General features: G+C 42.4%; 2 protein-coding genes across 4 annotated transcripts in view; one reads left to right on the forward strand and one right to left on the reverse strand.

Moving 5' to 3' along the window:
- LOC129168623 (LHFPL tetraspan subfamily member 7 protein) overlaps positions 1–8,738 on the forward strand; it is an 86,256-nt gene extending 77,518 nt beyond the window's left edge. Inside the window, exon 3 of the mRNA XM_054754073.1 lies at positions 6,098–8,738. Coding sequence (XP_054610048.1) covers positions 6,098–6,324 — 227 coding nt within the window. The 3' untranslated portion in view covers positions 6,325–8,738. The remainder of the gene's footprint in view (positions 1–6,097) is intronic.
- On the reverse strand, positions 7,800–13,713 carry LOC129168622 (spermatogenesis-associated protein 22). Of its 3 annotated transcripts, none has more exons than XM_054754072.1 (7): positions 13,530–13,713; positions 12,733–12,867; positions 12,350–12,506; positions 11,917–12,208; positions 11,723–11,846; positions 11,552–11,649; positions 7,800–9,122 (listed from the first exon to the last, which is right to left on the reverse strand). In XM_054754072.1, exons 2-7 carry the CDS (start codon positions 12,767–12,769, stop codon positions 8,931–8,933), a joined length of 900 nt encoding a protein of 299 aa, XP_054610047.1. In that variant the 5' UTR covers positions 12,770–12,867; positions 13,530–13,713; the 3' UTR covers positions 7,800–8,930. The 3 variants fall into 3 exon arrangements, with proteins under 3 accessions (XP_054610047.1, XP_054610046.1, XP_054610045.1); XM_054754071.1 differs by lacking the exon at positions 13,530–13,713 and adding an exon at positions 13,357–13,421 and having other exon boundaries at positions 7,801–9,122; XM_054754070.1 differs by lacking the exon at positions 13,530–13,713 and adding an exon at positions 13,042–13,505 and having other exon boundaries at positions 7,802–9,122.
- Positions 13,714–13,824: the final 111 nt, after the last annotated feature.

Genomic DNA, 13,824 nt, shown 5'->3' on the forward strand with positions numbered 1-13,824 from the left:
AAAACACAAGAAATAAGAACATAAGAAACATAAACACAAAAACATATATACCAATAAATTAAGCAACAAAAACAGAAGACACATTAATACAAATAAATAATACAAATAAATAAATAAAGTGCTATGAGTGTGTGCGTGTGGCGTGTGTGAGTGCTTCGTTGAGAAGCCTGATGGCCTGTGGGTAAAAGCTGTTTGCCAGCCTTGTGGTCCTGGACTTCAAACTCCTGTAGCGTCTGCCTGACGGTAGGAGTGTGAATAATGAGTGTTGTGGATGTGTGCTGTCCTTGATGAGGTTGTGTGTTCTGCGTAGGACTCTAGTTTTATAAATGTCTTGCAGTGAGGGGAGGGCTGCCCCAACAATGTTCTGTGAGGTCTTGATCACCCGCTGGAGTGCCTTCCTATCACGTGTTGTACAGTTACCGTACCAAACAGTGATGGAGGCGGTAAGGACACTTTCCATAGTGCATCTGTAGAAGCAACTCAGGATTGTGGTGGACATGCCAAATTTCCTCAGTCTTCTCAGGAAGTACAGTCTCCTTTGGGACTTCTTCATAATTTGTTGGGTGTTGTGAGACCAGGTGAGGTCCTCGCTGATGTGTGTGCCAAGGAACTTGAAGGTTTTCACCCTCTCCACCTCAGTCTCATCAATAAACAGGGGTCTATGCGGCTCCTTTTCCCTTGATCATCTCTTTAGTCTTATCTGTATTGAGAAGGAGATTGTTATCACGACACCAAGCTATGAGGTCCGCCACCTCTCTTCTGTATGATGTTTCAACACCACCAGTGATCAGTCCGATGACTGTAGTGTCATCCGCAAATTTAATGATGCTGGTGTTGTTCTGGGAGGCCACGCAATCATAGGTGAAGAGCATGTCGAGGAGCGGACTCAGCACACACCCCTGTGGGGTCCCAGTGCTCACAATTCTTGAGCTGGATGTGCGGTTGTGGACTCTGACTGACTGGGGTCTGCCTGTGAGAAAGTTAAACACCCAGTTACAGAGGGAGGGTGACAGGCCAAGTGTGAGGAGCTTATTTGTGAGTTTGTGGGGGCAGACTGTATTAAAAGCAGAGCTATAGTCTAAATAGCATTCTGACATATGTGTCCTGGCCCTGTAGGTGAGAAAGGGCTGTGTGGATGGCAGTGTTGACTGCATCATCCGTGGACCGGTTCTGGCGATACGCAAACTGTAGAGGGTCCACAGTTGCCGCCGGGATGCTCTTTTTGATGTGGGTCATGACTATTCTTTCAAAGCACTTCATTACAATAGGAGTGAGTGCTATAGGGCGATAGTCATTCAAGCAGGTCACGTTGCTCTTCTTGGGTACGAGCACTATGGTGGTGGACTTAAAGCAGGTCGGTACAGATGCTTGTGCAAGCGACAGGTTAAATATGTCAGCAAGCACATCAGCTAGCTCTGATGAGCAAACCCGAAGTGCACGTCCTGAGATGTTGTCTGGCCCTGCTGCTTTTCGTGGGTTTGTTTTGTTCAGAACCCTGCGCACATCAGCTGATGTCACCATGAGAGGTGAGTCCTGTGTGCTCCCCAAGTCCAGCCACCCTCTCTGCTCATCAGGAGTTTGGGTGTCAAAGCGGGCATAGAACTCATTCAGCTCATCTGGAAGTGTGGTTTGGCTGGACGTGGCTACGCTACTCCGCTGTCGATAGTCTGTGATGTGCTGGAGCCCCGCCCACATGCGCCGAGGGTCTGAGGTGGAATAGTAGCCCTCCAGCTTCTGTCTGTACTGTCTTTTGGCCTCTCGTATGGACCTCCTCAGGTCATATCTGGCCTTTTTGTAGTCCTCAGCGGTGCCCATGACAAATGCAGCCGAACGAGCACGTAGCTTAGCCCTTACATCACAGTTCATCCACTGTTTTTGGTTAGGGTATTTTCTGTAATACTTGGTGGTGGTAACAGTCTCTATGCATGTGCTAATGTAGCCAGTAACAGCAGAAGCGTATTCATCCAAATCAACAGTACAATCTTCCCTCCCCGCTGCAGTTTTAAACACATCCCAGTTTGTGCAGCCAAAGCAGTCCTGAAGTACTTGATCAGTTTCTTCATTCCACACTTTAACTGCTGTACGTACAGGGGGAGCTTGTTTAAGAAGTTGTCTGTATGTTGGATAAAGGAATATAGAGATGTGGTCGGCCTTTCCAAAGTGGGGTCTTGGAACAGCCTTCAAAGCACCTTTCATGTTGCTGTAGACTTGGTCCAGGATGTTATTTTCCCTTGTGGGAAAGCTCACATGCTGGTAATATTTGGGGAGGACAGTCCTGAGGTTACAGTGGTTGAAATCGCCAGATATAATGAATACAGCGTCTGGGTGTTTGGTCTCGTGTTTATCAATGATGTCATGCAGGAGGCCTAGTGCGTTAGCGGTGTTAGCTCGTGGTGGGATGTAAACAGCAGTTAAATACACAGCGCTAAACTCACGAGGTAAATAAAAAGGTTTGCATTTCACCATCAGCAGCTCACCAGGTCCGCAGGCTGCTGCATTCTCCCGGCGCAGAAGAAAGGCAAAGTCTGAGAGGCTCAATGAAAGTTCATGGTGAACCCTGCCCATGTTCAAAAGTGTCTCTCCGTTGTAATGTACTGCGTGAGTGTGTTGAATGTCCAAAATGAACAATAAAATAGCAAAAAATAGAAAAACACGGGAGAGTGTCACAGAGACGTCTGCCACGGAGGGCGCCATCTTTGAAAACCCAAAAGGCGCAGCAGCAGCCTTGCCTACGGGCTGGTGGGGTCTCTCATACAAGATGGTCCAATGTTGTGATACTCCTGTTCCAGTGGAGGGCTGAGGGTAGATTGTTATATACCGGATTTGCCCCAGTGAGTCTGCGTCAGGGTAAGGCGGTGGCTCTCCAGAGTCCTCTCTTTGCTCGGGCCTTGGGCAAAGATCCACCATCTCCATGTAGTCTCCGGTAGCCCCTTCCCACATCATGGCTTATTAATGAAGGCTGCATCTATTGTATTGTCTGTTTTTCTCATATTTTCACCCACCAACTGTTAGTGTTACACGTGCACCCCGCCTTATTTTGGAGTGTCTTGAGTGCTGTCTTATTATAAAACACTTCAAAGTGCATGTTCCCTATTGAAGAGGACACCCAAGGCAGCATGTTAGTTAATTAGCCGGCTAGTCTTCTCTCAGATCCTTGAAAAGATTGTACAATATGCTGTTGTTCCAACACAGTCTCTGTATAACATTTGCAAAGCACAGCATAGTAGTTGTCTAGACAGGAATGTGACACATATGTCAGAGGGGACAAACAACATTGGATGCAAGGGCTCTCGGTTTAATGAAAAGAGCCATGATAAGAGTAATATAAGGAATATATACTGTACACAATGATATGAAGCAATATAAGGTCATAGGAGGAGATGACTTAAGAGGTAACAGCTTTCTGTAGGTGGCCTCAGGTTGTATAACGTTCCATCGTCTGGGTGTGTTGAGGTCTTTGTAAGAACCAGTTACTGTGTCAGAGGTCTGTGACAAAATTGATTGAGAGTCACGCATGGTTGCCAAGTTATCACACATCTTCCTGCGCCACAAACCCATTCAATCTCCATCGCTCTGCCTTCCATTTCTCGCTTCGCCACTGAGAAAGAGAGTCAAGGTTAATTTAGTTGTCTTGGCGGACTGTGTAGCAGTGTGAGGTTATATAGATAGATTTTTTTTTTTGGATTGAAATTGTGATTCTTTCAAGTAGTCATAGACAAAAACCTTTTCATGAAAATGAAGAACCAACAAAGTCATTCTTTATTATCATACACAAAGGCCTTGCAGGCTGAATGAGAAAGTGACAGCTGGCACAGCTGAATATTTCTAGATTTGTCACAATTTATATTTCACCTCATCTATTGTTTATCAAAGGCCTTGAAGGACTGCATTGCTGGAGTAAAACTCTCAAGCCATAGCGCTAGCTTCCTGTTCTCCCATCAGGAGCACCGGAACCTACGACACACAGCAGCTTAGGTCCCTCTTATGAAACTAAAAGCAGCTAAAGTTTATTAGCATAGCTATGATACATACAGCGCAAAGACTTTTGGTCCGTCATGTGAAGTTCACATCCAGGGGCGAAAGTCATTCAATCATTCAAACTGAAATGAAACAGCAATTTAAAAAAAATGAACACTCCTTACCTTTACTCCGGGGGTATCCAAACTTTTCCCAGCGAGGCCCACGTCGTGAAAAATGAAAGGAAGCATTGACCGCTTTGATATTTTGTAAATATGCTATGTTATTATGTACTGTAACAAGACATAAACTGCATCTAGGTGAAAGAGACTATTATTAGGATCAACTTCACTCTGCTCTTGTTTTCCCATTTTTGCTGCTGCTGTTTGTTTTTTTAATATTTCAATTTATTTCTTCATCTTTTGTACTTTTTTTGTAATATTATGATATATTAGTATATATTATGTATGTTAATAAAGGTTGCTAGTTAAGAGGATAAGAAGAAAAAGAAAAGTATAATTCACTTTCATTAAAAATGTTGTTTTCCGATCCTGCCCGAAAGTCCAGTTTGGAAAGGTTTTTGGATATATAAATCCTCCATCTTGGCAGTCAAATTATTTCAGTCATTCATTCAGCAGAGCCCATTAATATCTTTATTGCATTTGACTTGTTGCTGACTCTAGCGCTGGCACTGCTGTTTAGGTATTTCTGTAAATAGTGCTGGCTTTTCCTCTCTATAGAAGGACGGCAGTATGACATTTCTCTATGCACACGTGACCCTAAGCTTCAAAACCAAGCTTCTGCGTCACAAAGGTCTATTTAAAATTGTCCAAAAGTGCCATTAAGCTCCAGCTTCTTTTTACTTTATTCTGAGAGCTGGGAAGGCTAGCCATTAAGACATGAGAGATTCAAGTACAGCTGCCTCGGCAAACCACTCTGAAGAGATTACCCATTCACACATCTTTCACTCTGCCTCTTCTCCATTTTTCTGCTTTTCTCCTACTGTCGATTCTCGAGAATGCCACAGCAACAGGCACTTTCGTTCCACACAGGCTGTCACATGCAGTGTTCTACGTTCCCTGCAAGTTTATCCCCTTAAAATCTAGTCAGATACATTCAGTGGCAGAGACAGAAACATTTCATTGGGATGGCCAAGGTGAGACCATTACTCACAATAAGTTGAATTGTGGGGTGGCCGGACAGTGACCAGCCCTGCCACTGCTTTTGGAGCTTCTATTAGAGCAATTCATAGATGAGCGGTGTGCCGGGGACATTTTTTCAATGCAGTTTCTGGATTCTGCTCACCATCATGGCGGCCAAACCCGTACAGGGCATAATACGGCACTCCTGTTTTAACTCTAGACTCCTTGGTTTACATGCAGTTCATCCAAGACGCGCTTTTATTGACAGGTCCTCCACACGGAAAGTTGTGTGCTGCAGTGAAACGTGTCCAAGTGGAAATGGCGGTCATGCTGAACTAATGTTCTGCACCACGGAGCCGCGTTTGTCAAAATTGTCCCCCAGCTGTGGGGGTGGCCGAAGAGTGACCAAGGGTGGCCACAGGCACCACTGGTCACTCTCCGGCCACCCCGTAGCTCTGCCACTGGATACATTAAACCAGCACTCCCCCATCTCTACATTGCTTTAAGCACCAGGACACCTGACATTGAACCAGCACTCAGGATGACTAAGAGCTGCAATGATAGCTTGCAGCACAGTCGATAACCACTGGGTGCTTTGGGCCATGAAACATGACTCAATTTGCTGGGAGTCAAATGCTCTCTGGCTGCCTGTGGAGGGCACATGAAAAGGATGTAGAGTTTTGAGTTTTTCTTCTTTTACGGCCTTCTGAAGTGAGGAGAATCATGTATATTCCCCCCCTTGTCTAGGTGCCAGTTTAATTCTGAATAATGTACAGTACCACCACCATAAACCATTGCAAGTGGATGGACTGAAACTGCTATTAGACATTTAGCTCAAGTTTGATTAGCAGCATTTATTGTAAAACCTCTACTGCCCCTGTGTGGCTGTGACGGTCATCACATACAGTTCACGTTTGCTCTCCATATTGTGTACCCATCCTCACACCACCTTGTAATGTGCACTTTTTAATGCATTCTTGTCTGTGTCTCCTTTGCAGTGTTTATCATGGCTGTGGGGCTGCTGGTCTACCCATTTGGGCTCAACTCTTCGCTGGTTAGATCTTTTTGCGGAGACTCTGACATCTACAATGCTGGCGAGTGCCAAATCGGCTGGGGATACATGTTGGCCATTGTCGGAGTGATGCTCACTGTCTTTTTGCCATTTTTTGCCAAATATGCACCAAAGGAGCAGCTGTCTCCCACTCCTTTGCCCACTCTCTTATAGTTTGTATTGACATTTTTACCGGTGTAACACTTTCTCTGAGCCAGATTGAATGGAAATACACCAGGATTTTTCAGTGATGATGCTGTCTGGGAAGCCTGTGATCATCGTCATCCAACAGTACATGTTTGAAGTGAAAATACTTCCATTATGTTGCATTTCAACTAATAAATTAACCATTTTCCTGGAGACGCTGTGGAGAAATGGGAGGACTTTTGATGTGATGATTTATTGCAGCATTTGTGTGTGTGTGTGTGTGTGTGTTTTGTATTTCCCTCTTGTGTTGAACAAAGACTAGAAATTGTGTGCACAAAGAGGCCACTTCAGTTTTTTCACTGACGCAATCAATTATTCAGCAAAGCGGTTCAACTGTAAATACGAACTAACAGACTTAAAGCTGAAAGGATTCTAAAAAAAATGGCTAAAAAAAACGGAAGAAGAGGCTTTCAAAGATGCTACTTTTTCTTGGATTCTTCAAAGGTCATCAGTTAAAACAATAAGTGGTGTTGTCCAAAATGATTTGTGTATGTATATTGCTTGTTAAATGGAAGTAATTTCTCGTCTACAACAAATAATACTTCAGGACAAATACGATTGCAAAAGGCAGGGAGATGATGGAGGGATTTTGTCAAATTGCATGAGAACTTTGTAAATGGTAGAAGAACTGCTCTAGATTTTAACGTGATGTGACCAACTTGTGCCTTTCAGTGTAACAAAGACGAGTGTTAAGTACAATGATCAGGTTTCCGTCTCAGCCATTTTTTCATTTCTGCAGACAAAAAGAGAGTCCTGTCGTGTGAAGTTTCTTTTTGTGTCCTTTCCATACTTGATGCAGTATGATTTCATGAACATGGCAAAATAATTCTGGAAAACAAATAAAGCACCTCATAGTAACATTTTATAATCCTTGGAACCACGAGAAGCAAGACAAATGCTGTGTTTTTCACTTTCATTACGACACGAGACCTTCCAGCTAATCAAAACTGCGGGGCACCCACCCAGTGTTCTATTTGATTACCAGTCGCAAATGGAAGGAAAGAGCTTTACAAATTCAACATTTGTTCTAGTTGAGCAAATATGTCATCATCCATACTCAGCACCTCAGTCCAAGACTGAGGTGCTACTTAACTGTCCTTGCACACTGCCAGCTCATCAAACCTCATTTACTTTTAGTGTGTGTTCATATTTGTGTTACGAGGCACTTTTTTTTTAAAATTTTGCCCAGCATCCACAATCCCTATGTGAGCCAAGAACACACGTCTTTCCCTTTTCTGTACTGGTTAATTTTTCACTGAGAATGCACGTAATTGGAATTCAGCAGTTACCCATCCCACTTTGTTTGACGGTCCTTGAACGTAACGTAGTTGTTTGCATGTGCTCACGTTCACCTGCGCTGCACAAATAAGATTACTACAATGCATTTTTCCCGTTTTCCTTTCACCTCATATTTGGTCCCAAAAGCTGATACTTTGTGGGAATGCATAAAGGTAAGGTTTGAGGACGTTACTGAGTGCTAATGTGCATATTTATTCGGTGCACAATCTCAAGTTAATTCATACTAGCACACTGCCTGTTACCACACACATCAAACAGTGATGTATATTTATTTTATTTTATTGAACCTTTATTTATCCAAGTAAGGCAGTTCATTTGCCAAGCCAACCTGGCCAAGAGGTGCTATAATAAAAAGGTTAGGGACCACTGATCTAGAACTCACATTGGGATTGTGCATGATGGACAATATTCCAAAAAAACATGTCTGTGTAGATTCTCAGTCATCCCGGTCGTGGTCATCCATAAAGGTGGAATCATGGCAACCGGACTATTCTTGTTTCTTCTTGCATGTGCTGACATCTCTCCCCCAAAGATTGTCTCATTGCACCGGAAGAGTGCCCACTAATGAGTTGCAACGACAACTCTATTGTACGCACCCACCCGAGACATAAATACCCAAGAAGCATTTTAGATTAAGGGTGAAACGTCCAGTTCTCGATTCTGCCATTGCTGCCATACCTTGACACCAACAAATGATTGCCGTATAAGGCTGCCATATTTGAAAAAAGGTTGGGAATTTGGGAAAGACATACCTGTGGGACCTCATACTGTGGGACAGACTGGTCTTTTTGCCCTTTTTCTTGTTTGAACCACTGTGTGTGAAGTCTCAGCACTGGTGTTTTTGGTAGATTAAACCTACTGTTTGCTTTTTCTTTCCCCCTCCATCGTGACGTTTGACTGTACATAAAATGACTGTACTTTATATATCATGTCAGTCCTAACTGCCTGTTTTTGAAAGTTGTATTGAGAGATTACCTCATTGTGGTTGCTTTATCAGAATTCCTCTTTTAACATTGATTGATGGTCTGTGATTTTCTTTGTAATAATAAATCATTCTAAAAAGGAAGACTGTTTACAGTTCCAATTATTTTTTTATTAACTGCACAACCCAATACAAGTTCCAACTGTGTTTTTGTTTCACCACGACACCGCAAATCAATCTGAACCTTTTATGAACCCAAAAAAGCCTTTTAAATGTTGCATATGTTACTGTATAGCAATTAGAACTCTGTGTCAACAATGCTATGTCTTATACGCTGTAACAATTGAAGTAGTCAGACTTCGCAAAGCAATCTGACGAGTTTCCGCATGTGAGCATCGCAAGCTTTGATGGCCTCTTGACCGTTCCTGACCTCTGAGGGCTGGGCGGACCTGACCGACACACACACCAGCACATCTTGGCGACGATCATAGTTACCCACACAGCGGTGAACTTGACCACGGATCAGTCGAGGTAGTTCTTGCTCCTGCGGTGCAAATGAGAGCGAAATTGTTTGTCACGTTGCTGAAAGCATACAGAAATTAAATGCATAGTCGTGGCTGACCACAATGTATTCCACCGGCTATATTTTGGATTTTCTTATGTACCGCATACAACTGTGATTCCCAACCACTGTGCTGCGGCACATTAGTGCGACACAGAAAATGATCCAATTTCACTTTATTGCTCCAAAAACGGTTACGGCATTTTCACAACTATAAATCTATGTAAATAAACATATATAGGTCACACTGGACTATGTCACATTAACCAGTACTTATGATCGTACGACGGCATATTAGGGCCACATTAAAAAAAACAATCCGAGATTTCGAGAATAAAGTCGGAAATTTATGAGAATAAAGTCGTGTCATCGTGAGCATAGCTCTTCAGGAATTTATAACGTGGCAGCAAAACATGGCACTTCTCATTACCCCACCCTCTCATTACCCCTTTTTTTCTTGTAAATTTACAACTTTTTTTCTCGAAATCTCATTCTTGTTTTCAGTGTGGCCCTAATGCTCTATCATGTGATCAAGTTATCATCAGAGGGAGCTTTCTTTTTTTTTGAAGTAGTGTCACAGTGCCGCGCCTAACAACATTCAATTCACACACGAAGACAAAGCCAGAGGGAGAAAGAAAAGCTACAGAAGCGAAAATATGTTTTTTTTTCAGTAAATGGTTTTATTTTTGAGCACTGTTGTTTTTTTTTACGTTTCTCTTTTTTTTGCAGGAAGCAGTTGATTGGCCCCCACCCTCTCCAGAGCATGCAAATGTGTGTGGGTGTGCTTTGCTCTCTCCCTGCTCCCGCAGGCTCACCTCCACCTCCTTGTCAAGCTCCCGGGCCATTAAGCTACTTCTTGCTGGCGTGATTCTGAGCGGCAGCCTGTGTTTTTTTTCTCGTTAGCTTCTAGTTTCTTGTTTGTCCCGGTGCGCCCGGCTGTCCTGTCTTGGGGTTTGTTTTGTTTGGGGTTTTAGTTGTGTCTTTCCTCGTTTGGGGATGGCGGTGAGGTGACGGGACGACAGCCCTGTACGGGGTTTGCCTGTTCACCTCACTGTTCTTTTGTTTGTTTGAGTCGGCATATCAGGAACTTTGCTTTGGTTTATTCATTAGTAAACTAGGGTGACTTGATTTTCAGGCCTCCTGTGTCCTCATTAAATATGTTATGTTCCCCTGGGTCGTAACTTATGGATACAATAAAAACATTAATAAACGTCACAATGTTGTCAAAAAACACACTTTTAATACATGACATTACACCTGGATGCACCCCAGTGTGTAGTAAAACTGTATTTTAACCAAAACTTCATATTTTGTGTTCACGAATGAAAATAGACTGAAAATCATTTGTTTGTATTTAGTTAGTCAGTGGCTGACACAGCAGCTACAATCTCCAGGACAGACAGAATTAGTGTCCAAATTAAACAATACTGCTGTCTAAAATACCACGCACAGGTATCATGTAATTATAGTTGCACATTACTGACAGACACAGCAAGACGGAAGCGTATTAGAAAAGATTCCGTACTAAAAAAGCATTTGGTGTGCTCTGTGTCATTAAAATTGTGTGGCTACTGGCGTCACAAGCTCAATTCAAGAAATTATTGCAGCCACGAGGTTTCGCCAAAACACCAACCACCACACCACTTTAATTTAAAGGCAGACCAATGTATTGATATTTAAGGACCAGCCAAACTATGAAAAAAGTGTGACTTATAGTCTGAAAAATATGGCCTAACTAGAAATAATGTTTCTTTGTTCACTTATCTACACCAGCGACGTCTAGTGACAGACAGAACAATTAAATGTTCTTCCACTAGATAGCAGAAGGTACATACTGTAATTAAATTGTGTGTATACTTTTCGTTTGGTGGTGTGCCGTGAGATTTTTCTAGTGTAAAATATGTGCCTGTGCTCAAAAAAGGGGGTTGGGAGACACTGCCATAGAAAACTGGATAGAAGCACAACCATAGTAGTACTCTGCCTAGTGGGGAAGTTTGGATTGTTATTTTACTCTTTGCTGACAACTGTCATAAATTGTGGACTATTTGGATTTGTTTTTTGGGTTTTTTTTTGCAGTGGCGCTCCACTACTGTAAGCAAAATAAACTAAAACTGTGACCAGTGCATTAGAGATCGTTATATTTGTGTGTGTAGATAGTTTTTATAATGGTGTCTTCATAGAAATGGAGGCAAAAATAAGCATACTACTTGGCTGCCACCAGTAGAGGTGCTGTCCATTCAGTCTAAACTAGTTTGTGGTCTGAAGAAGAACACTGGCAGTATTAATCAGAGGTTTAATTGTTTCTGACATGAGGCAGACCAGTGACTATAAAACCAATGTATCCCAGTGGGATATAAATAATAATCACTTCTACACGACTCTGTGCTATTTGATGTCTTTACCCAACTCACATTTTCATAGAAGATACACTGCACAACCTCCTTGCCATCTCTCAAGAGGAAGTTTTTAGATCCATGGCGACCGAGGGTGACAGCAGAGTCGAGAGTAGCTGAGAGGAGCACACGCTATCATGTTAAATGTGTTCATGAAGTTGACAGTAGAGACAGCAGTGAGTCACTAACCAAATATCTCAAAAAAGTGCGGCACTTTGTCTTTAAACTGACTCCAGTGTCTCATGCCATCAATTACTGCTGTCAAGATCCGGAGTGAGTTATCAAAAGGTGTTTCTTTTGGATTATTCTCACCCTGGAGAAAAGAAAAATGAAGATACAATGACTGCATACACACAAAAATATGACTTGGGAACATGTAATACCTTTGGAGTTCGAGTCTGGGGTTTGTTTGACTTCTTTTTTCCCACAAAGATGGAATTCTGTGGTCCAAAACTGTTTGTAAAATTCCATTTGTTTGGCAACTGTTTTGTCTGAGCAGCTAACGCGCTGGGTGGCTGGACAGGGGGAGGCAGAGGTCTGAACTGTGTGTGAGCAGACTGCTGGCTCGTCTGAGAGAACCCAAAATGAGGTCTCTGCTGACTAACGGTGGAGGTTTGATATTGGGTCTGTCTGGACGTGACAACGGACCTGGAATCATCCTGTTTCACCGGGTTGCTGAAAGATCACATTTGTGTTTATCTTGACATTTTTTGTGGTTTGCTATTGCTCTTGGCAAGCAGGTTTCATTCTCGTTTCAGATTATTGGTTCATTTTCCTTTTGCTTTTTCAGGTCGGAGCAGTGTAACGACAACTCACCTGCTTTGTCCAAATTTGTACGGATGCACTATAGGCGTGTAGGATCTCATTGTTGGGGCAGGTCTATAACTGCCATGTTGTGGGGGCGGCTTGTCCTGTTTGTTCCATTGCTGACTTGGATGAGAATCTGAAGAGGAACTCGAGGCCTGGTAAGCACCTGAAAAAAATAGTATGGCATAACGCTCTGCAGTTGCTAATGACTGTCCTATTTAAGCCAAATTCTATTTAGTTTAGTTTTATACCCTCTATAAGTCGCATTGCTGAGTTTTAAGAGGCTCTTGAGCTTAAGGGTACTCTCTTAATTCATGGTGCATTCATTTCAGTCAATGGAAATACTCACACTACTGCAGTAAAGGTTAAACAAGCCTGGAAGACTACTTCACCTGAAGCACCATGGGTTGCTGAGATGGTACTTGGCATGAACTCGGTGTGAGAAAAGAATTTATTCTCAGAGGGAGTCGACGTCAAGGGAATTCGATTCCTTTTCTTCTGATTGAAGAGCGGCACCGAGACGCAGCCTGATGGACACAGAACATTAGAAGAATTTTCAATAATACTCTTGCCCAGGCAAATCTATGCATTAACAGTGGGTATACTTGCACAATCTACGGCGATAATATATACTGTACTTCTCTGATTACATTTGAATGACTACATTAATCACTGTTTGTCCATTAACTTGCTCTACAAACCTGATGTTGGTCTGCTTGGCTGATTTTCATTCCTTCTCATCATAGTTAAATTAACTGAATAACTGTGGCTAAGGAAAATGTAAAAAATAGGCCTGGTAGTTATGCTATTGATTTGACAGGCTAACAACAAGTAGCATTGCTAGTTAGCAGTTTGACAATTTGCATTAAACAGAATTCTCAAGGGGCTAACGTTCAAAGGCTACGTTAAAGCACCCTTGTGTGAAAATATAGTTGGAAGATAAACTTCTGTTTTCGATTTTTACACTAGGTAAGAATTAAACGAGAGAATTTAGCGAAAAATAATCCAGTAGTCACCCGGCGCCAAAAGTATCTGCAGTCGTGACTGACTCATGGTGCCTTCACTGTCAAGCCATAAAATCCGAAGTTCTATACAATTTAAATTCACGTTTTTATTGAAAATTAAGTGTACTTTAAATGAACTCCGTATACCCGTGCTGCTGTACTGATATACAATTATTGTACGCTACCTATGTTTTGTTTTCGGCTCGCTGAAGATCATGCAAATCGTTTAAAATATTAGAAGACATATAAATATAGATAAAAGTATGCCATCACTCGTGGACGCCGTTCGAAATGAACAGGTTTGCATATAGTGTGGTGCTTCCTGCTCGCGATTCAATGAGGTATGTAATCATAGTCTTCATTTTTCAAACTGCGTCAATATCCTGTTCTTTAGTCATGGTCTGACAGTACGTTGCCATACCTCGATCCATAATTTTAACCATTTTACTAGTTAAACAGAAACACACTGTTACTTCCTTC

Source organism: Dunckerocampus dactyliophorus, chromosome 16 (genome assembly GCF_027744805.1).
Source record: "Dunckerocampus dactyliophorus isolate RoL2022-P2 chromosome 16, RoL_Ddac_1.1, whole genome shotgun sequence".
Lineage (NCBI taxonomy): Eukaryota > Metazoa > Chordata > Actinopteri > Syngnathiformes > Syngnathidae > Dunckerocampus > Dunckerocampus dactyliophorus.

What these genes read in the sequence shown, in the direction of transcription:
- LOC129168622 (XM_054754070.1), bottom strand. Translation starts at nt 13,084, where the DNA reads ATGATGAGAAGGAATGAAAATCAGCCAAGCAGACCAACATCAG. An exon ending in GCCAAGCAGACCAACATCAG is followed by an intron (nt 12,868 to 13,041) that starts GTTTGTAGAGCA and finishes TGTGTCCATCAG; the next exon opens with GCTGCGTCTCGGTGCCGCTC. An exon ending in GCACTTTTTTGAGATATTTG is followed by an intron (nt 11,650 to 11,722) that starts GTTAGTGACTCA and finishes TGCTCCTCTCAG; the next exon opens with CTACTCTCGACTCTGCTGTC.